Source organism: Pelodiscus sinensis, chromosome 25 (assembly GCF_049634645.1).
Source record: "Pelodiscus sinensis isolate JC-2024 chromosome 25, ASM4963464v1, whole genome shotgun sequence".
Taxonomy (NCBI): domain Eukaryota; kingdom Metazoa; phylum Chordata; order Testudines; family Trionychidae; genus Pelodiscus; species Pelodiscus sinensis.
In genome coordinates this window covers 3,257,039-3,285,026 of record NC_134735.1, presented here as the reverse complement: position 1 = coordinate 3,285,026, position 27,988 = coordinate 3,257,039, and the positions used below count along the sequence as shown (strand labels likewise).

Here is a 27,988-nt window from a genome sequence, read left to right as displayed (position 1 = left end):
CCGCATCCCTAGGGCGGGGCCCGGCCCTGACATCAGAGAACACTGGTAGCTCCAAGGTCGCGACAAGATTGCCCCAAACAGTCCAGCTTTCTCAAAACCCAACCTCGAATTACAGCGATTGTTTACTTAGGTCTAACGGGGGCGTCTGTTCCTTCCGGGGTGGGTGTCTGGGTGGGCAGCATCCGAGCGGTTGCTCCTTGCTTGCTAGCCTGGGACTTAAGAGCAGCCAGACGGGGTCAGACCAAAGGTCTGTCTAGCCCAGTGTCCTGTCTGCCGACAGTGGCCAATGCAGGTGCCCCAGAGGGAATGAACAGACCAGACGATCACATCCCACCCCTGTTGCCCAGGCCCAGTGTCTGACAAACAGAGGCTAGGGGGACCCTCCCTGCCCATCCTGGCTAATCGCCATTGAAGGACCGATCCTCCGGGAATCTATCTACCTCTTTTTTGAGCCCTGTTAGAATCCTGGCCTTCCCAACAACCAGCGAGGAGTTCCACAGGTTGTGCGCTGCCTGAAGAAAAACATCCTCTTGTTTGTTTTGAACCTGCTGCCACTTAATTTCACGTGGTGATCCCCTAGTTCCCGTGTTGTGGGGAGGAGGAAATGCCGCCACTTTCTCCACCCCAGCCAGGATTTTATAGACTCTCGTATACCCCTCGAGTCTCCTCTTTTCTAAGCCGAAGAGGCCCTGTCTCCTGGGGTGGCAGCCGGGTCCCACCCCCGTCGTTTCATTGCGTCGCGCCTGCATTTCAGGTTCCACCTTCCGGCCTCACGACTCGTTCCCCAAGTCCTCGGAGAAGGCAGGGAAGAGGAGGAAGGAGAGGAGGACGACGGTGCTGGGCATCCCCCAGCACGTCCAGAAGGAGCTGGGTGAGCGGTGGGGGGGCGGATGAGGGCTCAGGGTCGGCAGCCACTCCATGTGCGCCAGCGAGCCAGGGCTCTCTCCCGGCCGAGACTTGGGCTCCAGGGGCAGGCTCGGAGCTGGCTTGTTCCTGGAGGTCCCTGTGCTCCCCCTTCGCAGGGGAGCGTCCAAGGAGCCGCAGGGAGGAATCGGAGGCAATAGGCACCCCCAGGACCCCCAGTCTGACCTGCCTGGCAGAGGCCACCCCCCAGCCAGCCTGGCAACCAGAATCACACCCTGGTATTACGGCCCCCAGAGGTGTCACAGGCAGCCCTGAGTCCCGGCCGTGGCCCCACGTACCCGGGGGAGAGCCCGGGTGCAATCAGCGACGCCGCCCGCCCGCCCACCGGGCTCGGTTATAACTCTGCTGGCTTTTCTCCCTCTCGCGCTCAGGTCTGAGAAGCAGCCACGAGCTGAAGAAACGCCCGGGCAGCATTTCCCCCCGAGACGGCGCCGGGCAGGAGGGGGCCCCCCCCAGCACAGCGGCCCCGCCCTCGGTGAACGGCAGCGAGCCGGACGGCGGCATGATCCGCATCCCCACCATCGACGGCAACCCGCCGGCCCCCCCGGGCGGCGCCCGCGTCTCCCTGCACGCCCTGGAGGAGGCCAGGTCGGACGCGGCCCTCCAGAGGCACATCGACCGCGTCTACCGCGACGACACGCTGCTGGGGAGGAGGACGGCCGCCAAGCTGTCTCCCTTGGTGAGGCCGAAGTCGCTGGCCGTGCCGGGCATGACCACCCACGCCAGCCCTGCCCCGGAGCCGCTGGGCCCTGTGATGTCCATTTCCCCGCAGGGCACCTACCTCTCCAAGATCATCCCCAACGCGGTGCTGCCGCCCATGGTGGACGTGGTGGCGCTGAGCCGGAGCAGCGTGCGGACGCTGAGCCGCTGCAGCCTCGTGTCCTCCAGCCCGGCCTCGGTCCGCTCCCTCCCCCGCTTCTCGGCCCCCCGCAGCCGGGAGCACTCCTCCTCCAGCGACAACTGGAGCCACTCCCAGTCCACGGAGACCATCGTGTCCAACAGCTCCACCATCTCCTCGCACGGCGGCTCCGACCGCAAGGGGCAGGCTGGGCCGCGCGGCGAGGCCGGGCCCGACCCCGATCGGCTCGGCGTCCGCAGCGCCAGGCCCGCCTGCCCGTCCCCCGGCCTGCTGGCGGTGCGGCTGGCGGGCAGCAGCGGCAGGGCCTCGCCCGCGTACAGCACCAGCAGCGTGGCGGACGGCTCGGACACCGCCAGCCTGAGGAGCGACCGGTCCTCCGCCCGCAGCGTCTCCCTCAGGAAGATGAAGAAGCCGCCGGCCCCCCCCAGGCGCACCCACTCCCTGCACCAAAGGGCTCAGCCGGCGGGGGGGCCGACAGCGCTGGGCCTGCCCCCTAAGCCCCGGCGGGAGGGCAGCGAGCCGTGGGCGCCGCGCCTGGAGAGCCAGAGCCCCCTGGGCGAGGACGAGGTCTTCTCGCCCTGCTCGCTGAGCGAGACCAGCAGCCTCCGCTCCGACAGCCTGGCCTACTCGGCCGACGCCAGCTCCCCCGACGTGTCCCGCTGCAGCCCGCTGCCGGGGGAGAAGCTCCGCAGGGAGGGGGTGGCCGTCCTCCGGGAGCCGCAGGCCACCCTTCGGCAGGGCTCCCCCGAGGGCTTCAGCCGCACCATGTCCCCCTCCAGCGGCTACTCCAGCCAGAGCGGCACCCCCCCCCTCCCCCCCAAGGGGCTCAGCCCCCCCGCCTGCTCCCCCGGCAAGAGGAGGCCCCAGCCAAAGAAACCCGAGAGGGTCTGCTCGCTGCAGTCCCCTGCCCTGTCCGTCTCCTCCTCCCTCACCTCGCTATCCTCCTCCGCCTCGGACCCCGCCCCGGCAGAGCCTGCGGCGCCCCCCGCGGGGCCTGCCCTCTCCTTGCAGAGCCGCTTGGACCGGTTCCTCATTCCCCCGCACCCCAAGGTGCCAGCCCCCACGTCTCCCCCGCCCACCGAACCCCGGCAGGCTGCGCCCCCTGCCAGCCCCCCTGCCCAAAGCACAGCCAGCCAGGAGGCCTCAGTGCCTCCCATGCCTGGCAGCAGGTCCCCCCCCCCATCCCCTCCCCCCTCCTACCATCCGCCGCCGCCGCCGGCGAAAAGGGCTGAGGCGAGCCCAGAGGTCCCCCACTCGGAGCCGGTCCGGGAGGCGCCTCTGGACCCCTCGTGGCCCCCTCCGCCCCCGCCGGCGCTGGATGAGCAGGATCTGTCCATGGCGGACTTCCCCCCGCCAGACGAGGCCGGCTTCTCCGCCCTGCCGGAGCCGCTCCCTGTCGCCGGAGCCCAGCCGGAGCCCGCGGGCTCAGAGCAGCCAGCCGGCCCCGCCGCAGCACCCCCAAGGGATGGCCCGGGAGCCGCCTCGCTCGCCTTCTCCGCCAAAGTCTCCTCGAGGATTCAGCAGCAACCGGGCCCCTTGGCGGGATCCACCCTGCCGGCGCCGGAGCCGCCCGTGGCCACGCCCCCAGCAGCGGCAGCCCCGCCTCCCGCCCCCGCGGCTCCCGCCCTGCACACCCCTCTCCAGCCTCAAGCAAGCCTTAAGAAGACCACGAATGGCCCCCGGCCGGACCCTAAGAAGGAGCCCGTCTCTCGAAGCAAGAGCAACTCCATGCCAAAGGAGGACGCCAACCTCCCCATCGTCACTCCCTCCCTGCTGCAGATGGTGCGCCTGCGCTCGGTCCACGTGGACGCCGGCCCAGGCAAGCAGGCGCCAGGCCAGGACGGGCAGGGCGCCAGCGGCGAAGGGAAGCCGGCTCAGCCTGCCCCCCAGAAACCCATCCGCAAGTCCCTGTCCCTGCGGCAGGCCCATCCTTCCAAAGACACCGTGCCTTTGAACCCGCTGCAGGAGGCCGTGCGGCTGAAGGCTTCCAGCTCGTCTTCCGGAGACGCCCCCGCCTCCCGCCTGGCGGACAGGACCAAGGGCAAGCAGCTGACTCTCCCAGGCCATGGCGCCTCTGGCCCGGAGCCCAGGACGGGGGAGGCCAAGGACGGCCAGGGGTCCCCCCTCCACAAGTCACCCGCCTCCACCGCCAGCTTCATCTTCGCCAAGAGCTCCAAGAAGCTGGTCATAGAGACGCCCTCTTCCCCGGAGGCCCAGGCTGACCTGAAGAAGAACTTGGTAGCCGAGCTGATGAATTACTCCGGGCAGCGCTCTGCAGGCCCAGCCCAGGCCCAGCCGGGCCAGGGGCCCCCTGGCAAGCCACAAGCACAGAGGAAGTCCGGCAAGATCCCACCTCCCATCGCCAGGAAGCCCTCGCTGGGTACGGGGCCGCCCCAGTCCCCAGTGAGCCCGAAGCCGCAGGGGGTGGACACGGGGAACTGTTCCCTGCCGGACAGAGCGAGGGCTCCCTCGGCAGAAGAGAGCAGGACTAAGAACCCGCCCTCGGTGAACGCGGCCCCCCCCGCCGAGAGCAGCAGCGGGCACCTGGCAGGCCCAGAGACGCCGGCGCAGAATCCCCCTGCACAAGGTACGGCGGGGTAGAGAACACCGGCAGTGGGAGGGGTGCCAGGCAGCTTCTCCTCTCTGCAGGTTCACCCCAGTCCCACCCTACAGCCCCGCCAGTGCCCCCCGTCCCGCCGGTGCACCCCAGCCCCACCCTGCAGCCCCGCCAGTGCCCCCCGTCCCGCCGGTGCACCCCAGTCCCACCCTGCAGCCCCGCCAGTGTCCCCCGTCCTGCCGGTGCATCCCAGCCCCACCCTGCAGCCCCGCCAGTGCCCCCCGTCCCGCCGGTGCACCCCAGTCCCACCCTGCAGCCCCGCCAGTGCCCCCCGTCCCGCCGGTGCACCCCAGTCCCACCCGGCAGCCCCACCAGTGCCCCCCATCCCGCCGGTGCACCCCAGCCCCACCCTGCAGCCCCGCCAGTGCCCCCGTCCCGCCGGTGCACCCCAGTCCCACCCTGCAGCCCCGCCAGTGCCCCCCGTCCTGCCGGTGCACCCCAGTCCCACCCTGCAGCCCCGCCAGTGCCCCCCATCCCGCCGGTGCACCCCAGTCCCACCCTGCAGCCCCGCCAGTGCCCCCCGTCCCGCCGGTGCACCCCAGTCCCACCCTGCAGCCCCGCCAGTGCCCCCCGTCCTGCCGGTGCACCCCAGTCCCAACCCGCAGCCCCGCCAGTGCCCCCCGTCCTGCCGGTGCACCCCAGTCCCACCCTGCAGCCCCGCCAGTGCCCCCGTCCCGCCGGTGCACCCCAGTCCCACCCGGCAGCCCCACCAGTGCCCCCCATCCTGCCGGTGCACCCCAGTCCCACCCTGCAGCCCCGCCAGTGCCGCCATCCCGCCGGTGCACCCCAGTCCCACCCTGCAGCCCCGCCAGTGCCCCCCATCCCGCCGGTGCACCCCAGTCCCACCCTGCAGCCCCGCCAGTGCCGCCATCCCGCCGGTGCACCCCAGTCCCACCCTGCAGCCCCGCCAGTGCCCCCCGTCCCGCCGGTGCACCCCAGTCCCACCCTGCAGCCACGCCAGTGCCCCCCATCCCGCCGGTGCACCCCAGCCCCACCCTGCAGCCCCGCCAGTGCCCCCCGTCCCGCCGGTGCACCCCAGTCCCACCCTGCAGCCACGCCAGTGCCCCCCGTCCCGCCGGTGCACCCCAGTCCCACCCTGCAGCCACGCCAGTGCCCCCCATCCCGCCGGTGCACCCCAGTCCCACCCTGCAGCCCCGCCAGTGCCGCCATCCCGCCGGTGCACCCCAGTCCCACCCTGCAGCCCCGCCAGTGCACCGCAGGCCACTGGTGCACCCCCAATCCCAACATGCAGTCTGCCCACTGCAGCCCGGCCACGCACCCCAGTCCTGACCTGCACCTCCACTGTAGCCCTGCCAGCACACCCCAGTCCCAACATGCATCCTCTCCACTGCAGCCCCCCCCCCCACTGCAGCCCTTCAGCGCACCCCAGTCCCAGCCGTTAGCTTCCTCCACTTCAGCTCTCTTCCAGCATCGCTCCTCTGCTGCCCTGCCCCCCCTCCCCTCCCTCGCGCCAGCAGCAGGAACAGGGCTAGAACACAAAGAGGCCAGGGGTGAAAGTAACTTACATTTCTTACTGGTACTGTCCTATCACAGCCCCCATACAATAGTACCTGTAAGAAAGCTGAGTGCAGGGGACTCGGGGCAGAGGGTTGAGGTGTGTGTGGGGGGTGCAGGAGTCGGGGTTGGAGTGTGAGGGGGGCTCAGGGCAGGAGACGGGGGGGCTTAGAGCGGGGGACATGGGGGGTGCAGGATTCAGGGCTGGGGGCTGGGAGGGGCAGGGGGCTCAGGGTGCCATTTCGGGGGTGGGAGAGGGCTGCAGCTGCACTTGCCCAGAGGTTTTTGTGACTAGGGAGTGAGGGCAAACTGCAGCCTCCCTGCCCCCCCCGAAATGGAGGCAGGAGGGAGGGGGCTCGGGGTGGGTGCCTTTAGCCTGCCCATCTAACCTGCTAGGTGGCCTGCAGGAAGCTGGGAGCGCCCTGCCCCCGCCGGCTGCCTGCTTGCATTCGCCTATGGCCAGAGGGTTTGCACCAGCCCGGGCAGCGGGTGTCGGCCACCCCGTTGGCTGACCCTGGGATCGAACCAGAGCTCAAAGCACAGGCTAGAGAGCAGCGTTCCCGTAAGCCGGGCGCTCTTGCGGCTGCTCAGCTAGGTTTTGTTTCTACTGGTGGTGCACATCTGCACGGGCCTTGGTGCACGTCCATTTATTCTGCACATGGATGGAAAAAAAATGTGAGGTGGCTGGAAAAGAGCAGAGGGAACATTGCTAGAGACCTCCGCTCTGGAACAGGCTCATCGCTTGTGGGGCTGTAGCGCTCCCTGACCCCTGGGTTACGTCAGCCCCACAGCAGCCGTGATCCGAAATGACCCTGCTGGACTCTGGAAAGCCAGGGGCCAGCTGGCCGGGGGGCTGGGGTGGATTTGAAGCAGCTGCCTGCCCTCCCCCACAGCTGAGCACGATCCGGCTCTAACGGGAATCGCTCTCCTTTCCCTGCAGACGGACGGGAGGAGACGGCCTGACGGACGGCGCTGCCCCGACCCGCAGGAACACAAATCTCTCAGGGACCCGAGCAGGCGAACAGAGGAGCCGGGAGCTGGCTCAGGGCCGCCACAAAAGGAAGCAAACAGCCTTAGCCGCCGATGGCCTTGATATTTATGCAAAAACTGGTGTTGGTTTCACTGTCTTCAACAATACAGCTTTAGTTGCATCGTTTGTAACCAACCCCCTGGAGTCCGGCCTCTGGCCCTTCACCTGCTGGATTTGCTGGATTTCTGTGAGGGGGAAGGTGCAGAGGAACCGCTGCAAGGAAGGTGGAGGGGGGTAGCAGACGGCCTGACGCACGGCCTGCTGGCAGGGAGGGGGCTGGGCTGGGGCTGGTTTTTCCACGGGGCGGAGAAGCTCGCTCCGTGCGCCTGAGCGGTCAAAGCACTTCTTCCAGAGGAGCCGACGGTGCGGCCTGGACGCTACGGAGCCGCCGGCGGACACGGGGCCGGCTTGCCGAGGAGCTGCCCTGCCCAACGGCCTCCCCTCGTGGCCAGGAGACGCCCCCCCAGGGCCGGAGAGGCCCCGCGCGGCTGTGGAGGGACAGCAGCAGGCCCGAGGCACAGGGCTCCGTGCGGGAAAGGCCTGTTGCCGCGTGGGGGCAGCGTCAGGGAGACCGAGCCGGGGGTGAGTCGGTGCCCAACAAGAAATGGGGCCCAGGCCCCTACCGGGCTCAGAGCTGCTACAGCCCACAACCAAATCCCAGCTCCCTCCAGTGCGGTTACGGGGCAGGGGCAGTGTGAGCCTGGGTTCCTGCCCTGGGGCCAGTGGTGTGTAAGCACCAGACCCCACCAGCAGAGCTGGGCAAGGGAGCTCCACCAGGCTGCGGCGGGCCCTGGCTGTACTGGAAGGGCAGTCCCTTGGCAGTGCCAGGCTGGGCGGAGGGGGCTCCACCAGGCTGCGGCGGGCCCTGGCTGTACTGGAAGGGCAGTCCCTTGGCAGTGCCAGGCTGGGCGGAGGGAGCTCCACGAGGCTGCGGCGGGGCCCTGGCTGTACTGGAAGGGCAGTCCCTTGGCAGTGCCAGGCTGGGCGGAGGGAGCTCCACCAGGCTGCGGCGGGCCCTGGCTGTACTGGAAGGGCAATCCCTTGGCAGTGCCAGGCTGGGCGGAGGGGGCTCCACCAGGCTGCGGCGGGGCCCTGGCTGTACTGGAAGGGCAGTCCCTTGGCAGTGCCAGGCTGGGCGGAGGGAGCTCCACCAGGCTGCGGCGGGGCCCTGGCTGTACTGGAAGGGCAGTCCCTTGGCAGTGCCAGGCTGGGCGGAGGGGGCTCCGGCCCCCTCTGCCTTCTCCAAACCAGGCTCAGGCCGCTCCAGGTTCCGTGTGGCCGAAGCCCAAGGCTTCAGTATTGCTGAGGAGCTGCAAAGCCAGTGCTCCCCCCGAGCAGCCAAGCACGCGGTTAACGGGGCAGGCAGCCTGCAGGGCCCCGCAATGCCGGGGGTTACCCCAGGTGTCCCCTTCGGGCTGTGGGAACGCACCCCCCCCCCCCAGGCGGCCCCGTCTGGCGCACCGGGCAGGGGAGGAATCGCTCTCTGGTGTGTGCTACCCTCGCGTCGCAGACAGCCTGGCCTGTGTGAGTGGGGGGTGGGGAGGAGGGCTCCCCTCCCATTGCCAGCCTCCTGGATCCAGGGGAGGAGAATCGGGGCTGAGTGTCCAGGCCCCAGGGGCCTCTCCAGGCACCTTGACTTCCACTCATCTTCCCTGTATTCCAGAGCCGGGCTCTTTCCCCTACCCCAGCCGGGCCCTGCGTCTGCACAGGCAGCTCCTGGGAGGCGAGAGGCTTTTCAGATGCTCCACCAGCTGCAGCATTAACTGAGCCCCACAGCCTGGAGTTTTACACCCAGCCCTGCTCCCCAGAGCCAGGCACTTGGATTTCTCTTCCTTTACACGGGGGCTGGTGCTTTTACTGCCTCCGTTGTGAACCCAGCTGCCTTGAAGCTGCCGAGAACCGGCCAAGCTCTGTCTGTGTCTTTGGTTAAAGATGATGATTGAAACTGGCTGTCTCCTTTGGTTTCTTGGGGGTGGGGGGGGTTGCTCCTCTAGGCTGGCTGGAGGCCCCCACTCTTACACTCCCTCCCCCACTGCCCGCGTGGAGATGGGGCCCCCAGAGACACGAGCGGTTCAGTTTCTCACCCTAACGCAGGAGAAGGGCCAGGCCCCTGCTGGAGTCCAGGGGGCAGCAGCGCCCTGTTCCCCCGCTGCCAGTGGCCATGGAAAGCCCGGGGTAGCTCCCCACCTCCCCCTCCAAGCTAGCGCTGCTGGCCGCAGCCAACTGCCTGGCACCTCCCCTTGCACCCAGCTAAGGGCTTAACCCCCTGGCACGTCCCCGCCATTCACCTCCCTTGCCCTGCCCTGGAGAAGAGACCTCAAGGTCCCACTCAGCTGACGAGGGCTCTAGCAGCGCCCCAGGCAGCCGAATCCACGTAGGGGCTTAGTGACAGCCCAGCCCAGCCCAGGGGTCTCAAACTCCCTGCCCAAGGAGATTGTACAATCGGGTCTGGGACTCGGGGGGAGGGGCACCTGTCCATTACTGGCCTCCAAACCCTGCCCCTTCCTGCCATTGGCCCCCCCTCCCCCCCCCGTGGCCCCCCGGCCCTGTGGGGATCACGGGGAGGGGAGGAGACCAGGCACCGCGTGGCCCCACCACACATGCTGAGTAAGTTTGACACTTTATTGGGGATTAACAATGACAGATGATTTCAGACCCAACATGGAAGGGGGCAGACGCCACCCACAGCTCCAGCTGCCTGGCCCTGGAGAGCCCCGCGCCCCAGGCCCAGTCCCGCGCAGAGCCGGCAGGAGGCAGAGGCCGGGTTACAGCAGGATGCCATGCAGTCCCTCTTCCCCGGTACGCACCACCCAGCTTTGCCCAACGCGCCTCTCGCCAACTGGCTGCACTGAAAATTAACGAGCTTTCCTCAGGCTTGCAGCCGGCTCCGGAGCAACGTTCAAAGCCACTGGCCTCTGCCCCGCCAAAGCAGGAGGAAATAGCACAGAGCACGACAACAGGCTGCAGCCCTGGCTCCTGTTGAGGGCTCCATGTCCCGCTGGATCAGGCTGGGCCTTTTCCAGAGACCCGCTAGGTGGGAACAGGCCAGCGGCGGCTCTCAGGGACACAGGCTGTTTCCGGAGGCGAGGTGTGCACCGTCTACCGCAGTCAGCCGTGGGGGAGAGAACCCAAAACGCAGCAGTGAATGGCTACAGGCGGGGAGAGGAGCAGGGCGCGGGCGGGCCCGTTAACTGATGCTCCCGCCCTTCAGTGTTTTACACGAGACGTTCCCCAGCTTGGTCATGAAACTCTTCTGCTTCCACTGGGCGACGCCGTCCTCGGAGATGCGGAAGTCAGCCTGGGGAGAGGCAGGGGTGACGTGTCAGACCAGCTGGCCAGTGCCTGTTCCCTCGTTGTACCGGCCCCACGTGGCCTTGGGGCAGGGAATCCTTGTTCGGGGCCCTCAGCCCCCATGTCCCCGGGGCCGGGCCAGCTATTCCTGCCAGGCTTGAGGAGGGCACTGCGCCGTGCTACTTCCAGGAAGGGCGCAGGGGACTCTCCACCTCCCTGGCGGCACCATCGGTCACTCGAACTGGTGGCTGCACACCCAGCCTGCTGCCCCACTGCTCTGCCGCTGACTTCACCAGCTGGTACCCACGTGCTTTCCAAGCAAGGGGCGCACAAGATCCCCCTTCCATGGGGGAAGCAGGCCCAGAGCGGGACCGGGACTTGCCCAAAGCCGTTCACCGTCTCTGGACAGGACACGGCCCTCGGGTCCCCTCTGTAGGTCCCAAGTGGGGCCAGCTGCTGGGTAACAGGCTGAGATGGGCTGGGTCTGAACGGGTCTAGCCCAGGAGTACTGCCCCCGTCCCCATGGCCAGTTGGCAGGCGCCCGGCTAGCCAGGATTAGGCAGTGCTGGCCAGCTGGGTTTGTCAGCTCTGCGGGCCGGGGGTGGAGACAGGGCGGGACTGGGAGCCAGGAGACGCCAGGTCTAGGCTCTGCCCTCTGTGACCTCCCGCGAGTCACCGCCGCGCAGCGTGCCTCGGCCCCCCCGGAACGGGAGCCACAGCCCTGTCTCACGCAGGGGCTGGGACGCCTTCTGAGCCTGGGAGGCTGCGTCAGGCCAGTGAGGAGCCTGGGGGACCCGAGGGCTCAGCTGCCAGAGCGGATGGGGCCTCAGCGTTGAGTCGACCCCGGCCCGGCGGGCACGAACCTTCCCCCTCTTACCTGCAGCTTCTCGAAGACTCTCTTCTTGGGCTTGAGCTCCTCGTCGGGCTGCCCGCTCTCGTAGCCGTCCACGTAGACCCGCTGCCCCGGACAGGATCCCGCCGGTGGGTCCAGGGGCTCCACGTGACGGGGCTCCCCCACACTGCGGAGAGGCATGCAAGGTGGGGGAGAGTGAGCAGCTGGGACTTCAAAGGGGCCTGTCCTAACCCTCCCCCCAGGGAGCAAGGACCCTGGGAAGGGGGACAAAGAGCCAGGGGGCAGCCTGGGCCCCAGCCTCACCTGGAAGCGCAGAGCAGCATGCCCTGGGACTCCACGCCCCTCATCTTCTGGGCTTTCAGGTTACATAGCAGCACTACCATCCTGTCCTGCAGCTGATCCCTCGGCAGGAACTGCACCAGGCCGCTGACCACCGTCCGGGGCTCCGGCTCGCCCACGTCAACCTTCTCCAGGTACAGGCTGTCTGCGTCGGGATGCTGCCGGCACAAGGGCCCGTCAGTTACCGTGGGGGCGGGGCTGCGCACACGCAGGCAGGCCAGCGCCCGTACGGTTGGCACGCGGCTCTCCGAGCGAGACGCTGCACAAGGGAACAAGTCTCCCAGTGCAGCCTCCACCTCTGGAGGAGCCAAATCCACAGCCCCACTGCTCTTCACTGGCTCCCTCCCTCCACATCTCGGGCTGGGAGGTGGCAACCACCAGTGCCAGGAGGGAGAATTTCCCATGGGGCAATTTCCTTCATAGTCCCCGTTAAGTGAGGTGACCGGGAGAACGTAAGAACGGTCTGGTTCCCAGGACCCACCGGAGACCAGTGCTGGCTGCCTTTGGGGACAGGTCCCCTCTCCACAATACAATCCCATTAATGAAGAGTTCTAGGGACGAGGAACGTTCTTCCTGAGCTCAGCAGGTGCCCACCTGAGGCACTGGCGCATTATGACCCCTGGCCCTGCTAATCTGCTTTGGTTAGCTCTGTGCAGCGAGACTGCAGCAGCGTTTCCTTCTGTTAAAGCATCTGATCTTTATGTAAACTAAGCTGCTTGTCTCAACGTCCTGCAGAACTGAGTTCCGCAGGTCGGCCTTGCCGTGTTAACAGTACAGAGCTGTTTAAAGGGAAAGCACGCTGTTTGGGGGCAGGCCTCATCCCCAGCACCATCTCGGCTCAAACATGCCTCCCAGCAGGTAGTTTCTAGATCCCACACACCTCACTCAGCTGCCCAGAGATGGCATTTTGCAGTCAGAGCTCCTGCCAGACAGGACCCAGGTTTCTCACTGCCTCCCAAGCCTGGTCCTCCCGTACGGGGCCTTGCCAGGCACAGGGCGCTCAGAAACCCAAGAGAAGGGCTGCAAGGCCTGGCCCTGCAGGGCAAATGAGCGCTAAGAGCGCAGAGCGACCCAGCCCTTTCTGCCAAGCCGGGAAGGGTTTCCTTTCCTTGAAAACCACTGGTCTCTCCCCCTCCTTCTTTGCCATCCCTGCTCTCCCCTTCCCAGGACGCTTGCTAAAGCTCCGCTACCTTTTCCACGCTGATCACTTTGCCAACGCGGATGTCCAGCTGCGACGGCACCACGTCCTCGGGGTTTGAATTCTTGGTGGAGTTTTTCACCGAAGCCTCTGCATGCGCACAGGAGAGAGCGTGAAAGCAGCCTGCACTGCGAAGAGCTGTGCCCAGCCATGCCACAGCGCCCTTGTGGGAGGGGTGCAGGGTCTAGGAGAACACGAGTTCTGTCCAGCAAAGGAGCCACGGGGTCTAGTTTTCTAGGAGCGCCCAATTAATGCAAAAACACCCAGCAGACTGCAGCCACTCGCATCTTTAATACAGCCTGTGGGGCCCACCGGTCCCAGCATGCAGTGCTTCAGCTTGAGTGCAGCTCGGCAGGACATGCTGCACTGCATGCTGGGATTTGTAGTCTCTGGGATAAGCACATAGCCCATTATTTCCTCACCCCTCATTGCTGGGGGCAATCCAAGTCAGAGGGGAGAGATGCTGGCCCAGGAGAGGCAGGAGAAGGGCTTCCCTAACCAGCGGCCGAGGCCAGCATTCCCCCAGACTTGGCCATTGCTGGCTTGGAATTCCAAGTCCAGATTCTTTCCATTTGCTCTTTGCCCCAGCGGGAGGCCTGTGAGAAGATCCCCTCCCTCGGAAGCTCATGGCATTTGCTTACTGGCTTTGGAAGGGTCAGGATACGCTGCGCTGGTCAGTTTCTTCAGTTCTGGAGTATGGAACTTCTCTCTGATGGGGTCCAGCAGCTTGTTCAGGGCCATTTCCACGGAGCTCTTCAGGTCCCCCGGGTGCACGACCTGCCACGGGAGTAACCAGGGTGTGATTCGGGGAGTTTCTCTGGGGGCAGGGGGAGACGTAGACAAATGGACAATTGAAAGCTGTCCCAAGGGGCAGCCAGTGTCTCACGCTGGGAGTGAAGGGGCTCCCATCCTAAGACGGGCAGGGCTGGGTCACTAGCTGGATGGGAGACCCGCCCTGTTCGGAACAGCTGGGAGCTGCAGGGTGTGGACTGGTGACTCAAGCAAGCTTCCTTGCGAGTCAGCGCTGCACCTACTGCTCTTTGGTGCTGCTAGGGGGCGCTGTGGCAGCGGAGATGTAGAACGTCAATGGTGAGACTTCAGTTAAGAGAGCTCATGGCTGTGTCTACACTGGCGGGTTGTTGCCCCAGAGCTATGCAAATGAGGCTAAGCGTGGAATATCGCCGAGCCTCATTTGCATACCTAATGAGCCGCCATTTTTGCGGAAGAGGCTCTTGCGCTAGAAGGAGCTGTCTACACGGCCCCTTCTTGCGCAAGAAAAACCCTCTTGCGCAATGCTGTTATGCTGATTATTTTCAGGAAGAACAGCTTTGTGCAAGAGGGTTTTTCTTGCGCAAGAAGGGGCCGTGTAGACAGCACCTTCTAGCGCAAGAGCCTCTTCTGCAAAATGGCGGCTCATTAGGTATGCAAATGAGGCTCGGCGATATTCCACGCTTTGCTTCATTTGCATAGCTCTGGCGCAACAACCTGCCAGTGTAGACATAGCCATGGTGTTTTGCCTGCCCTGGCCAGCAAAGAGCAGAAACAGGACACCACCATTCTGGTCAAATTCTGTTTTAATAATGATATTTCATTTCCCTTCAACTTCTCCTCGAGTCTTAAACCGGAAACAAATTCTTCTCCACTTGTTATCTTAAATTGCTGGGCAGTGTTACACTGTGTTGTTAACTATCCAGCACTTTTCCACCCAGACACGGCCGCATTTCCCTGGGCGTGGTTTGCTAAATTTGTAGAGTGCCAGGAGGTGAAAGGCACTGCCCGAAATGACAAATTATTAACCAGACCTACAGACAGGCAGGCAACAGGGAAGTTACCCAAACCCGCAGGAATGCGCTTCCCGAAGTCTCCGCACCAGTCACCGATTGTCGGGCCAGAATCCCCCTTAATGATGCCCCATGCACTTGACGGACTTACACACGCTGCGAGACACCAACATTTGCCCCACAATCAAAGCCTGTGGCAGAGGACACAGCATGGCTCTCTCTGCTTGGCTCCGGGGGTGTTCCAGGCGCACGGCACCGTGGGCACGCGGGAGGCGAAGAGAAACCGTTACCTCAGCAGCAAAGTCCTTTTCCAGCTCGTCGTAAGCCGTGTAGGTTTTGTTTCCTCCCCATTTTGCATCTCTCAGTATCACAAACTCTGTGCCACAGGGAGGGGTTAGAGGGTCAGGTTAACAGCGATAAATGCAAATCCCCCCCCCCTTCCACAAACAACTGACGAGCGGCGTATCAGCTGAGACCAGAAATCACGTCATCGCTGGGAGCAGATGGTGCCTGGCTCTGGAAGTGGAGAGGCAGCGCCTGATTCTGGAGCCTACGCCAGCGTTCCTCTAACCGTTTTCATCCACGTGCAGAATCATTTGTTTTATGTGCACTGAGGCGTGTGTGGGTGTGCCCCACCAGTGGTTGTCCCTAGCCTCTGCCAGAAGCTGGGAAGGGGTGACAAGGGGATTCCTTGTTCTGGTCACTGCCTCTGGGGCACCTGGCATTGGCCACTGTCGGCCGACAGGCTGGATGGACCTTGGGCCTGGCTGTTCTGATGTCAAACACAGACTGAGCGGTGGGCGCTCTGCTGATCAGCTGGGCAGCATGGGAATCTCTTCTGAGTGGCCGCACAAGCGCCCAGCTTACGGGACCACTGGCGGGTGCCTCGTGCGAACGTGCAGAGCACAACACACTCGCTTTCACGCCTCTCGCCGACATTTAAGCAGCCGCGGGCCAGCAAGGGCTCTTGATGAAAGCTCCACCCCCACCTCCCAGGCCTGGAGACAGTCACCTGACTTGAGCGGGAAGAGGACGTGTTTGATGAAGGACAGGACGCCGTTGTTCTCCACGTTCCCCGGCTCACAAAACGCCTTCTTCAGCTTCTTCTTCACATCCTCCTTCCGGTCCAGAAGGTCGATCTTGGATTCCTAGGAGGTGGGGGGAGACCTGTGAGCGGAAGCAGAAGGGAGCAGCGCGGTCCCTCGGGATCCTGCACTAACGTAGCCTCACCGTGGACACAGAGGAGTTTTACGGTAGCTCAGTCGGAGGGTGCAGCCGAGCTACCTGCGATGAAATCCAAAGGCAGCTACCTCTGTTCTGGGGCGCTCAGCATCTTTTCCTGTCTCTGCCCCAGGAGAGGCGAGGAGCACTGGAGCTGGTGCTTCCCCTCTCAAACCACCACTAGCAGTAAGGAGAGAGAGGGGCACCCAGGACTTAGCCTACCGCCTCGAAGGGGGGAACTGCTCACCCTGCAGGGTGGCTGCTTAGACTGACTGGAGGAGAGTCACAGTTCATCAGCCTACCTGAGAAGAACTTCAAAAAGATCTCACCAAGCTGAGTGATTGGGCAACAAAATGGCAAATTAAATTTAATGTGGCTAAGTCTAAAGTAATGCACATTGGAAAAAATAAGCCCAACTATACATAGAATATGATGGGGGCTAATTTAGCTACAACTAATCAGGAAAGAGATCTTGGAGTCATCGTGGATAGTTCTCTGAAAAGGTCCATGCAGTGTGCAGGGGCAGTCAAAAAAGCAAATAGGATGCTAGGAATTATTAAAAAAGGGATAGAAAATAAGATGAAGAATATGTTACTGCCCCATATAAAACTATAGTACGCCCGCACCTCGAATACTGCGTTCAGATGTGGGCTCATCACCTCAAAAAAGATATTTTGACATTAGAAAAGGTTCAGAAAAGAGCAACTAAAATGATTAGAAGTTTGGAACAGGTCCCATATGAGGAGAGGATAAAGCGACTGGGACTTTTCAGTTTAGAAAAGAGGAGACTAAGGGGGGATATGACAGAGGTCTATAAAACCATGAGTGGTGTGGAGAGGGCGGATAAAGAAAAGTTATTTACTTGTTCCCATAATAGAAGAACTAGAGGACACTAAATGAAATTAATGGGTAGCAGGTTTAAAACTAATAAAAGAAAGTTCTTCACACAGCGCACAGTCAACCTGTGGAACTCCTTGCCAGAGGAGGCTGTGAAGGCTAGGACTAAAACGGAGTTTAAAGAAGAGCTAGATACATTCATGGAGGTTAGGTCCATAAAAGGCTATTAGCCGGGGGTAAGGAATGGTGCCCCGGCCTCTTTGTCAGAGGCTGGAGAAGGATGGCAGGAGACAAATCGCTTGATTATTGTCTTTTGTCCACCCCTTCTGGGGCACCTGGCACTGGCCACTGTGGGCAGACAGGACACTGGGCTAGATGGACCTTTGGTCTGATGTGGCCGTTCTTATGTACCTCTTCTGAAGAGCTCATCTTGCTGCCAGTCAGCCCTGGGACCATTGGGTTCATCAGATGGAGGCGCTTGGTGTAGCCCAAGGAGGGCAGGTACTAGGGAAGGAAAACAAAGAGTTAAGCAGCCTTTAAGCAGCCCATCTGAAGAGCAGCTTTCACCCTCACTGCCCAGCGTGCTCTCTCCTGGTGGTGGAACTCCAATGCAGGGCAACTAGCTCAAACCATGTTTCTGAACCCCAGGAGGAGGCTCTGTTCTCGTCAGACCAGACCCACGCCCGGCAAACAGCAGGGTGCAGCGAGCCACAGGCTCAGGAGCGGTGTAAGGCGGGCTGCGGCAGCTGGCGCCCCAGGCAGAACGCGCAATCGGGGCCCCCGCCTTCAGGGCCGTCAATGGACTGACGTCATCATCGGGCGCCCCATGACATCATCATCAGGCGCCCTAGGCAGCGGCTGAGTCCGCCTATAGTCACGGGCCGCCCCCACACAGGCTGGTGCCGAGACAGGAAGGAAAGCAGCATTACTGTCACCCCTGGGTGGGACAGGGCTCCAGCAGCAAACACCGACCGAGCCTCCTGGCAGGGAATCCCGGCAAACGTCAGCTGCCTCAGCGCACTATAGGGTGAGGTGTTGACAGAGGTTTGGCTGTGGGTGTGTCCCCTCTGTGTGCTGCCCAGCCCTGCGCAAACAGCTGGCAGGGCAGATCGTGAGCAAACTGCCCAAGGACCACACGATTCATGAAGGGATGAAGGCACAAAGCCACGTTCAGTGTTGACAAAGCCCAGAAATAGCACCTGGCAGACTCTACAGCAGTGGTCACCAACCAGTCGATCAGGATCTACCAGTCGATCTTGGAGCCTCTGACAGGTGATCCTGACTGGTTTGGCCAGGAAGCTACCAAGAGCTGGCACTTCAGTTGCCCCTCCACCCACTGTCCTGCTGCTCCTGCCCTCTGCCTTGGAGCTGCCCCCCGGGAGCCTCGTGCTTGCTGTGCAGGGTGTGGGAGGGAGAAGGGGGGCGCTGAGGTCAGGGTGTCCCTGCTCCCCCCACTCCTGTTCCCCATCTCCACACAGAGAAAAGGGGATGGAGGGAGCTTGGCAATGCAAATCTGTCACTCGCACACTGTGTCTGTCACTCTCACAGACACGCACTGTCCTTCCCTCCCGACCCGGACGGGGGGTTGTTACTACTTTTACTGCTTGCAAAGTGGGTCGTTGTTGGGTTCTGACTGGTCTGTGCATGCCATAACTTGCATTTCTCTCCACGCCTTACAGTTAGTTCTAAACTGCCGAACCTGGCACGTCTGGGGGAATTATCCCTGTGGTAATCGTGCTCCTGAAAGCAGCTGGCATGTCCCTGCAGCCCCTGAGAAAGGCAGAGCAGGGAGTCTCCACGTGCTGTCCTTGCCAGTGGACACCAGGCCTGCAGCCCCCAGTGATCAGTAACCGAGAACCGTGGCCAATAGAGGCTGTGGGGTCAGTGTACCTGTGCCATCCTGTGTTGGCTGTTTGGTTGCTCCCAGGGTGGTCAGAGGAGGGAGGGACTCAAGCCCCCAACCCTATGCTCCCCAGGCAAATGCCCTAGGCCACACCAGAGCCCACCCCACCTCCCTACCTTCAGGGTGTCCCCTCTCGCACTGCGAAACCCTTGGCCCAAGACCAGAGCCTGCACCCAACCCTCTGCCCCAGCCTGGTGAAAGGGAGGGAGGATGGGGGAGGGGCCTCAGAGAAGGAGGCGGGGCAAGGGTATTGGGTCTGAGGTAGATCCTGGATTGCACTTGAATTCAAAAAGCGATCTCGTGCTTAAAAAGCCTGGAGACCCCTGGTCTACGAGGATGCTAGGACAGGTCTGCCAGGGACAATGGCCGTAGCTCAGTCAGCAGCAGTCACCTGCCCCTCGGCTGGCCAAAGAGACTCATCTTTATACGCGGATACAAACACATTAGTGCTCCCTACTGCTGTGACCTTGTATGTGCTGGTTTGCTCAGAACATTTCTAGTGTCACCCTGCCTGTTTCTCAGCGTGTTCCTGTTATCCCCGGGCAATGGCTTTGTACCATCTTGGATCCCACATTGGTTTGGTGCTCCTTGGCACCGGGATGTTCTGCGGGAGCGCGCTGTGACTAGCACGTCTGAACGGCTTCGGCCTCCTACCCGGCCTCTGACACTAGAGCTCGTCTCAGGCTCCCTTCTGACTGCAGGTGGCCGCAGGAACCCAAAGACAGGTCTGGCTGACCCCAGAGCCGCCCTGCATAACGCAACGCTGGCCACCCCCCTGCAGGCAGAGTTCAAAGGCTGAGCCCTGGACCAGCCGCCTGGGGAGCCTCTCACGTTTCTGGAAGTTCAACCCCCCGGCCCCGTTCTAACCTTTTCCGCAAAGGTGAAAATCTTCCTCTGATCCACTCCTCCAAACTGAGCATCAACCTTCAAGTACTCCTCGTCCAGGGCCTGCGGGGAGAACCCCCACAAGCGTGAGGCTGCAGCACAGGGAACTCACACCCCTGCTGACTTTTGGCATTCCCAGCTCTCTGGGCTGGGAGTCCCAGCTGAATCCCCCCCATACTGGGGCTACATAGGGTGTGTAAACTGGTATGAACACCAGTGAAAACAACCAAGCAAACCTCCCCAGCATCGGCACCCTGCACTGACACCGGGTGAAGTCGCTGGCATTTGGGCTGCGCATCAGATACTCCTGCTGATTAGGGAGAAAGACGATCTGTCCTAATCAGCAGGCGGGGAAGGAGGATGGCGACTGGCCCGGTCCAGGCATTGTAGTCTTCCAGGGGAAGGGCATGTGTGGCTGCCCCCCTCTCCAAAGGTACCTGCAGTCCTGGGTAGAGCAGACCGCTCAGCAAGGGATACTCCACTTGCTTCACCACCTCTGCTCCAGCTTTCTTGGCATCGTGCTGGGTGACCAGAGAGGAGAGCCTGTAGACGTCCAACGTGTATTCCCTGGGGGGAGAGAGCAGGTTGATACGGCTGCTGAAACCAGACAAATGGAAGCTTCAAGCCTTCCTCTTCTATAGCCACCGCACAAAGGGGGACGCTGGCTGGAGCAGAGAGAAATCAGGGGTCTGGGCATCTCCCCCCCCCCCCCCCTCGGCTTTCCTGAGAACAGGCCGATCCCCCAGCTGGCTCAATATCCCACTTGTCCCCCCCACCCTGATTCCTTCCTGGAGCTTGTTAGCACCTGAGCTAGTGGAGCCTCACTCCTTTCACGTCGCTCCTCCCCGATCCAAACCCCCCGGCAGTCCCTGAGAGCCTCTCTCGGCTGCTCCCACCTGCTTACCTGCTGAGCTGAAAGTCGGTGCCGCGGATGAATCTCAGCTTGTCGAGAGGCACGCCGATGCTCTCCAGCATGGCCTTGATCACGTTCTCATAGTATTGGGTGCGCAGCTCCAGCAGCTCCCACGGAGCCTTCATGTTGTCCAGATAGGCATGGAGGTCAGCAAACAGGATCGTCACCTGGCACAGAATGTGGGGGACGAGGGGTCAACATACTAGTGTCACACAGTGCTGCAGGCTCCCTTCTGCCACCCAGCCTGGAGCTGAAGGTCTCTCCTGCTTCCTGTCTCTGAGTGTGAAGCCCCCCCACCCTCCACTCCCCTTTGGCCTCCCCAAGGCCTCGGCATCGAGGCTAGAGCTGGTACCTCGCATCCGGCCTTCAGGAAGTCTGCAATCTTGGACATAGGGACGAAGTAGGCGACGTGAGGCTTGCCTGTTGTGGCCGTCCCCCAGTACACCTTCAGATCTCGCTCCTTCAGGATGGCCATCAGCTTATCCTCACCGAGAACCTCCTGCGAGGAGACCAGAGGCTGTACATTACACCGCGCCACACACTCGGCCCGCCTGCTGACCCGGCAGAGCCCACGGCAGCCGCAGAAGGAATGCAATACGCTGGGCTCATAACCCCAGGAGAGGAGGGATGGTTAGGACTCCGGCTGGGGGATCAGGTGTAATACCTGGCTCTCTCTGTCCTGGGTTTAGCCTCTCTAGGCCTCAGCTTCCCCATCTCCAGAACAGGGGCACTGATATTAATCTACCCCACTGAAGTGCTCAGTTGGTAAATCCATTAGTGGCCGTGAGGCACCTGATGAGCACTCTGGAAGAGCCAGGAGATAAAGAAAAGCCCCAGCAAGGCAGCTCTGTAGTCTCCCCATTCTGCAGCTGGGGAAATGGAGGCACAAAGAGGTGGGCACTTCCTCGAGGCAGGAGCCAAGCCCAGAAGTGCAGTTACAACAGAAACCCCATCAATCACTTAAAGAGGGATGGGGGAGGGGGTACCAGGAGCACTCCAATCCTCTTAGATCAGCTTCCTGGTCAGGAACCCGCTTGGTGTTCGGTGTCCCAACAACCCCGATGCTGCAGGATTTTGGGCCTTGACGGGGGCCCCCAGGCGCTATGCAACACGAGTAACCGCTAGGTAAGCAGAGTGAAGCCTGTATCCTGGGTGTTTCTCGTCTCAGTTATGGTCCAAAGAAGGCCCCGCTCCCAAGGTACCTGCAGGTTCCGGGTGATCAGGTGGCATTTCTCCTTCGGGCTCAGCTTGTCCCCCATCGTGTCAGCCTCGAACCAAGCAAGCCTCCACAAACTGTGATTAAATAGAAGATGCGTCACAAGAGGAAGGGGGGCGGGAAGGGGAAGGACTCAAGAGGCCCAATCACCCTGGGCACACAATTTGCTGGCCCTGTGTAGAGGGGGAGGAGAAGCTGGGCAGGGTTCACCTCCTTGCTGGTCTCTTGGCACAGCTCACCAGAGTACTCCCTAACTTCTGATTTATTACTATCAACTTCCCCTTTCTTCTAATTTTTTTCCACCTGCCTTTACTTCCCCTCTAACCCAGATTTCTGTTTCTTAATGCAAGGTGACCATCTTCTGGATTATGGCTTTTTGGACCTCTCAGGTGTTCTTAAAACAATTCCCAATTATTCTTCACATTTCTCTCATTAAATTCTTCCTTACAGGTGATTTGGCTCAACATTATTTTCAGCCCTGTGATACTAATCCTATTAAAGTCCCAGATTCGTATCTACATATCACTGGTCTGGACTTTATTCTACTTGCACACTGTATATGCGATCTTAAAATAAGATACCTAACTACCATTACCTTTAATTCTCTGATCAGCACTAAACATGTTCAGAGCTTTATCTAATAAAGCAAGAGCCAATAAAGAATGCCTCTGCACTGGCTGCAACACTGGTTGAGTTATGATGAAATTGTCATAAATTGTGTTTAGAAATTCCAAGGATGCTTTAATACTGGTAGCAGGAGACCTCCCTCCAAATGTGTCATGCAAACTGAAGTCCCCCATGACCCAACAGCTTTTTCCCCCTTACACATTATAAATATGGGCTTGCCTCCTGCTCAAGATATTTGCTGAGCTGAAGCAAATACCAACCAACATCCTGCTTTGTGGGTTATCTGATAGGACAACAATCCAGAAGTATTCGAGATAATTTCCTTGAGTTTTCAGGGGCACAGAACCAGCAGATGCGGGTTCCAACAGAACGCCACTCCCCTTCCAGTCCCCAGCTAGGTTCCTCCCATCGATAAGTAAACATTCCAGTAGCGGGAACCCCTCCACCCCCCCAGGAACGAGGAATTCATGTTCCTAGGTCAGCTAGCTAGTCCAATTCCTCTGGTTTGTCACCCAGGCTCCTAAGGGGGCAGGAGGGGCAACTATTGCTTCTCTCCCTATTTGGCTCCTTGATTAATTGTAGTGTCACCATCACAAAACCGCTGGTCTCTTCCCCTTAAAATCATAGTCCGGGAAGGGATCTCCAGAGAGCATCAAATCCAGCCCCCGTCCTCCAGGGCAGGACCCAGCGCGCCCCTGACAGGTGTCTGTCCAGCCGGCTCTTAAAACGCTCCAGTGCTGGAGATGCCACAACCTGCCCCTTCCCCCCCCCCCCGCTGTCACATTGACGCCCCCCCCTTCTCCCTCCAGCCCTTTCCCCGGAGGTGGGGCCCCTCTCCGCTGCTCAGCCCCCCCTCCCAAGAGACACCCCCCCTCCCTCCGCCCCATGTCCCGGGGCTGCAGCCGGCGCCCGCAAGCTGTGGGTCTCGCCAGGCTGGGGCGCTCAGGGCGGGGAGGGGCAGCTCTGAGGGGGGGGGGCCCGGAAAGGGGGGGCAGGGCGGGGGGACCCCCCGTGGGGCAGGGCTCGGGGGGTCCCCGGGGGAGTGGATGACGGGGGGGGGGGACATGCGGGACACGGATCCGGCGGGGGCCAGGCCCGGCGAAGAGGGGTCACGGGGGGGCGAGGGGGGCAGGACCCGGGGGGGGTCACTGGGGCCAGACCCGGGGGGGGGAGAGGGGCGCTCGGAGGGGCCAGGGCAGGTTCCCGGCTGGGCGGCCCGGGGGGGGCAAGGCCGGGGGGGGGCAGGTCTAACCCCCCCCACTCACCGCGCGGCCCGTCTCCAGCTCCCGCTTGCATCAGCCCCGCGCGCCGGACTGAGCCTCCCCGCCCCGGGCCGGCGCTTCCGCCGCAAGGACAGGCCGGAGCAATCGAGCGCAGAGCACGTCGAGGGGGCGGGGCCTCGCCGCGGCTGGGGGGCGGGGCTTATTACGCGCTCTCACCCCCCCCCCCCCCGCTCCCCCTCCCCGTTCACACGCCGTCGAGCGGTCCCCGGGGTCGCGTCCGAAATGGCGGCGGGTAAGTGAGTGACTCCGCCCCCCCCCCCCCCCAGAGAGCGAGACGGGGGGGGCTCTGACCCCCCCCACCCCGAAGTGGGCAGAGCTGCCCCTCCCCCACCAGGTGGGCTGTGAGGGGACGGGGGCCACCCAAACGCCCCTCCCCCCTGTGGGTTGTGATGGGGCAGGGCTGTGACCCCTGCTGCCCCTCCCCCCACGTGCACTGTGAGGGGGGGGCCTGTCTCCTGCTGAGATGCACTGGGCAGGGGGGTGAACCGAAGAACCACAGTGGATGCTTAGGGACTAATCTGCATATCGGTTAATTGGGATAACGAGAGATCTTGCTCCAGAAAGCTCCCCGGGAGGAGGGGCGGCTGTTCGAGCTTTGATTTTTTTTTTTTTTTTTTGTCCACTCCGGAGGAATAATCTGAAAGCGGAAGGCGAAAGTGATGGTGAAAGGAGAGAGAAGGGATTTCAAGAAGGCTGCCCCTCGCCCGGTCAGGGAGTTGGGGGGGACGGTGCCATTGGGAGCAAGTCAGAGGGGAAACAGCTGAAGATGGTTGGCAGGCTTTTTTTTAAAGAGGCGTTATTAAGGGCACGAGATTGAAGCTCTCTAGTTCAGCACCCTCGGGACCTGACCGATGCCGAGCCAGAGAATTTGCCGGACCGGGGAGGTCAATATGGTCTAGCAGCATCACCAACACTTCCACAGGTTGTAGGGCTTTTAGAAGGCATGTAGGAGTAAATTAGAGCTAAATAACAGCACAGAACATTGAGCTAGGATTGTAAACAAACTTTACAGCAGGGATGGGGAGCCTAAGGCCTAGGGACCAGATGTAGTTCCCGGCTTGCCTGGATCCGGCCCCTGAGGTTCAGGGCTTCTTCCCCCCCCCCCCCCCCAGCATTGGGGCGCACACACTGGTACTGCCCCCCCACCCTCCTGACCCAAAAAAGATTTCCCACCACCACTTTACAGGACCACGGGAAACTTGGCCACACCCATGATAAGTGGACATCTAGCAAATGAAAATCATGCCGGACCACGGATGTTGCCAGACCAGAGAATGCCGGATTAGAGAGGTTCAACCTGTACTCCACTGCACAGGAAAGCTAGGAAGTCTAGGAGGAGGCCACCCTGATGTAACGAGGAGATCCTGACTGATCTAAAAATCAAAAAGTTGTCCTACAAAAAGTGGAAACTAAGTCAAATTACAAAGGATGAATATAAACAAATAACAAAAAATTACAGGAGCAGAATTAGAAAAGCCAAGGCACAGAACAAGTTCAGACGTTACAAATACATAGAAGCAAGAGGAAGGCCAAGGACAGGATAGGCCCATAAGAGGGAAAAAGCGTACCAGAAAATGTGGAAATGGCAGAGGTGTTTTGGTTTGGATGCCTACCATAGTCAATGCCAGTGAAAATGGGGCAGGTTGAGAAGCTAAAATAAGAAAAGAAAAAGTTAAAAATTACTTAGCCAAATTAGATGTCTTCAAGACACCAGGGATTCTAGAGCACTCAAGGAGCTGACCTAGGAGATATCTGAGCCATTATCTATTGTCTCTGCTACACTTGCACCCTCTTTCGAGAGAGGGATGCAAATGCAGCTGAGAGAAATTGCAAATAAGCGCAGATTTGAATTTCCCATGCCTCATTTGCATAATCGCGGGCCACCGCTATTTCGAAAAACCCTATTTCGAAATACCAAACGCTCTGTAGATGCTGTTATTTCGGGAGAAAACCCTTCTTCCGAAATAACCCTTATTCCTCATACAACGAGGTTTACCAGTTATTTCAGAAGAAGGGTTTTCTCCTGTAATAACTGTGTCTACACAGTGTTTGTTATTTCAAAATAGGGTATTTCGAAATAGTGGTGGTCCACGATTATGCAAATGAGGTGCAGGAAATTTAAATCCACACTTCATTTGCAGTTTCGCTCAGCTGCATTTGCATCCCTCTCTCAAAAGAGGGTGCAAGTGTAGACATGCCCTTTGAAAAGTCTTGGAATATGGAAAAGATTCCAGAAGACTGGAAAAGGGCAAATGTAGTGTCCCTGTATAATAAAGGGAATAGGGGCAATCCAGGAATTACGGAATAATCAGCTTAACTTCTGTACCAGGAAAAATAATGGAAGCATATAATTAAGGAACCCATTTGCAAACATCTAAGGCGATAGTAATCACATGGATTTGTAGAGAACAAAGCTTGTCAAATCCGCTTGATAACTTTCTTTGACAGGATAAGGAGGGTGTGGATAAGGAGCAAGTGATAGGCATGGTATATCTAGACTTCAGGTATTTGATAACTGTCTCGCATGACCTCATTAAGAAAGTAGGAAAATATAGTGGCTCCTCTGGGCTATAAGGTGGGTACGTAACTTGTTGGATAACTGTTCCCAGAGAATAGTTGTGATTCACAATCATGCTGGAAGCACATAATAACTGGGGTTCTCCAGGGATCAGTTCTGGGACAGGTTCTGTTCAATATCTTCATCAACAATTTAGCTAATGGCAAAGAGGGTATGTTTATAAAGTTTGCAGATGATACCAAGCTGGGAGGAGAACAGGATATAATTCAAAACGATCTGTACAAACTAGAGAAATGGTCTGAAGTAAATAAGGACAAATGCAAAATACTTACCTAGGGCATGTCTCGACTACGTTTTACTTTCGAAAGGAGATATGTGAATTCGGCAGCAATTTGCATATCATCTTCCGATGGCTTTTTCGAAAGAACCTGTAAACCTCAATTTTTGAAGAAGAAGGTTCTTTCGAAAAAAGAGTTCTTTTTTTTTTTTTTTAAAAAGAACCGTGTCTAGACTGCTTGCTTCTTCGGAAAAAACCTCTTTTGAAAAAGCGATCGGAAGAAGATACGCAAATTGCTGCTGAATGTGCGTATCTTCTTTCAAAAGTAAAATGTAGTCTAGACGTGTAGAGAGGAACAATCAACTGCACGCATACAGAATGGGCAGTGACTGTCTAGGAAGGAGTACTGCAGGAAGGACTCTAGGGGTCAGAGTGGACCGCAAGCTAAGTATGAGTCAACAGAGTGACACTTGCAAAAAAAAGCAAAACTGATTCTGGGCTGCATTAACCAGGAGTGACATGAGCAAGACACAAAAAGTAAGTCTTCTGCTCTGCTCTGATTTGGCCTCTCCCCATCTTATTGTGTCCATTTCTGGGTGCCGCATTTCAGAAAAGATGACAGCAGATGTTGCCGGACCAGAGAGAGCCGGACTAGAGAGGTTCAGCTGGTATTAGCTCAGTTTTACAAATACAGCTTAGCCACTCAAACACTACCTGTTTGTACCTTCAAATTCATCCGGCATGTCAGGGGTGAGGCTGGTCCTCCGTCTCTTAACACCAGGCCTTCAGGGAAGGGGGTAAGTATGCTAGGGTAAGAAGTTCTTTATCTTCAAAATGTTATCTGTGGGAATCCTAGAACTGTAGTATGTTATTAGGAGCCATAGGGTTGCAAGATCTGTTATTCTTTCATTTGTTCTAATAAGGATTTTAACGAGCTGGCTTTGTCCTCAGTTTAAGTGCGCTCGCCACACATCCCGAGAACCCTTTTCTGAGAGAGAACTTTCTGGGTTCTCTCTCACTCAATGGCCTGAATTGGGATAAGAACCTAAATACCTTCATGTCCGTCCGATGCGGCCAGTGGTGAGTCATAACCCTTAGCCCAGGGGTGGGCAAGAGGCTGCCAGCGGGCCGAATCCGGCCTGCCAAGCCACCAGATACAGTCCACGGCCCCCTCACTGGAACCCTTAGGCAGGGATCAGTTCACGTTTTAGAAAGCCAGTTGCCCTCGGCTCCGGAGGGTTGGGGAGGGAGGAGGGAGACTTCTCATGCTGTTCCCACCCCCAGCAAAAACTCCTAGCTGCCATTGGCCAATCTCTCAGTTTCTGGCCAATAGGAGCCAAGAATTTTTGCTGGGAACAGGGGCAGTATAGGAGGCCTCCCTCCCTCCTCGTCCCCCCTCCTCCTTCCCCTCCACCCGAGCAAAGCCACCTTCACCCAGAGTCTGCCTCTGGCACCCCAGCTTCTCCCTCCCCCAACCCTCTGTCCCCCCCACACATACCCAAACCTTCTGCTCCCTCCTGCACCCATATCCCCTCCCAGATCTGGCACCCCAATCCCCTACCCCAGAACACAAGGCCTTCCTAGTTTAGGTCACATCCCAAAATCCTGCATCCCAGTCTCCTGCCTTAGGTCACAAGCGCCTCTTTCACCCAAATTCCCTCCCAGGCCCTGTTCTCCCTCCTGCAGCCCAATCCCTTATCCCAAGCTCCCTTCTGCACCCAACCTCCATCCCAGACCCCACCCCTCCTCCATTAATATCCTGGAACAGTGCGGCCCTCGACCACTTTCCAAAATCTTGGAGTGGCTCTCCCGTCAAAAATTATTGCCCACCCCTGCCCTAGCCCATGAATTCAGGTCAGCAGTAGGGTGCAAGAGGGAGTGCAGGATCTGGGAGGAACAGG

The 27,988-nt window shown here is 60.2% G+C and overlaps 3 protein-coding genes across 9 annotated transcripts in view; 2 read left to right on the top strand and 1 right to left on the bottom strand.

The window, feature by feature from the left end:
* Positions 1-8,890, top strand: part of NHSL3 (NHS like 3) — a 50,791-nt gene extending 41,901 nt beyond the window's left edge. For all 4 annotated transcript variants that reach the window (XM_075908635.1, XM_075908636.1, XM_075908637.1 and 1 more), the window contains exons 5-7: positions 755-871; positions 1,296-4,370; positions 6,856-8,890. In XM_075908635.1, the coding sequence (XP_075764750.1) occupies positions 755-871; positions 1,296-4,370; positions 6,856-6,878 (3,215 nt within the window). In that variant the 3' untranslated portion in view covers positions 6,879-8,890. The remainder of the gene's footprint in view (positions 1-754; positions 872-1,295; positions 4,371-6,855) is intronic.
* A 663-nt stretch (positions 8,891-9,553) lies between these two features.
* Positions 9,554-23,408, bottom strand: YARS1 (tyrosyl-tRNA synthetase 1). The gene is made up of 14 exons (XM_075908643.1): positions 23,275-23,408; positions 21,369-21,459; positions 20,519-20,665; positions 20,158-20,333; positions 19,691-19,820; positions 19,236-19,316; positions 16,877-16,969; positions 15,420-15,555; positions 14,698-14,783; positions 13,268-13,403; positions 12,619-12,716; positions 11,393-11,586; positions 11,114-11,255; positions 9,554-10,243 (listed from the first exon to the last, which is right to left on the bottom strand). The coding sequence occupies exons 2-14, from the start codon at positions 21,423-21,425 to the stop codon at positions 10,133-10,135; spliced, it is 1,587 nt and encodes a 528-aa protein (XP_075764758.1). The 5' UTR covers positions 21,426-21,459; positions 23,275-23,408; the 3' UTR covers positions 9,554-10,132.
* A 10-nt stretch (positions 23,409-23,418) lies between these two features.
* S100PBP (S100P binding protein) overlaps positions 23,419-27,988 on the top strand; it is a 55,100-nt gene continuing 50,530 nt past the window's right edge. Inside the window, exon 1 of one of the 4 annotated variants that reach the window (XM_075908642.1) lies at positions 23,419-23,524. The gene's annotated coding sequence lies outside the window, so the exon portion shown is untranslated. The remainder of the gene's footprint in view (positions 23,525-27,988) is intronic. The other 3 variants (XM_075908641.1, XM_075908640.1, XM_075908639.1) reach the window with 3 other exon arrangements.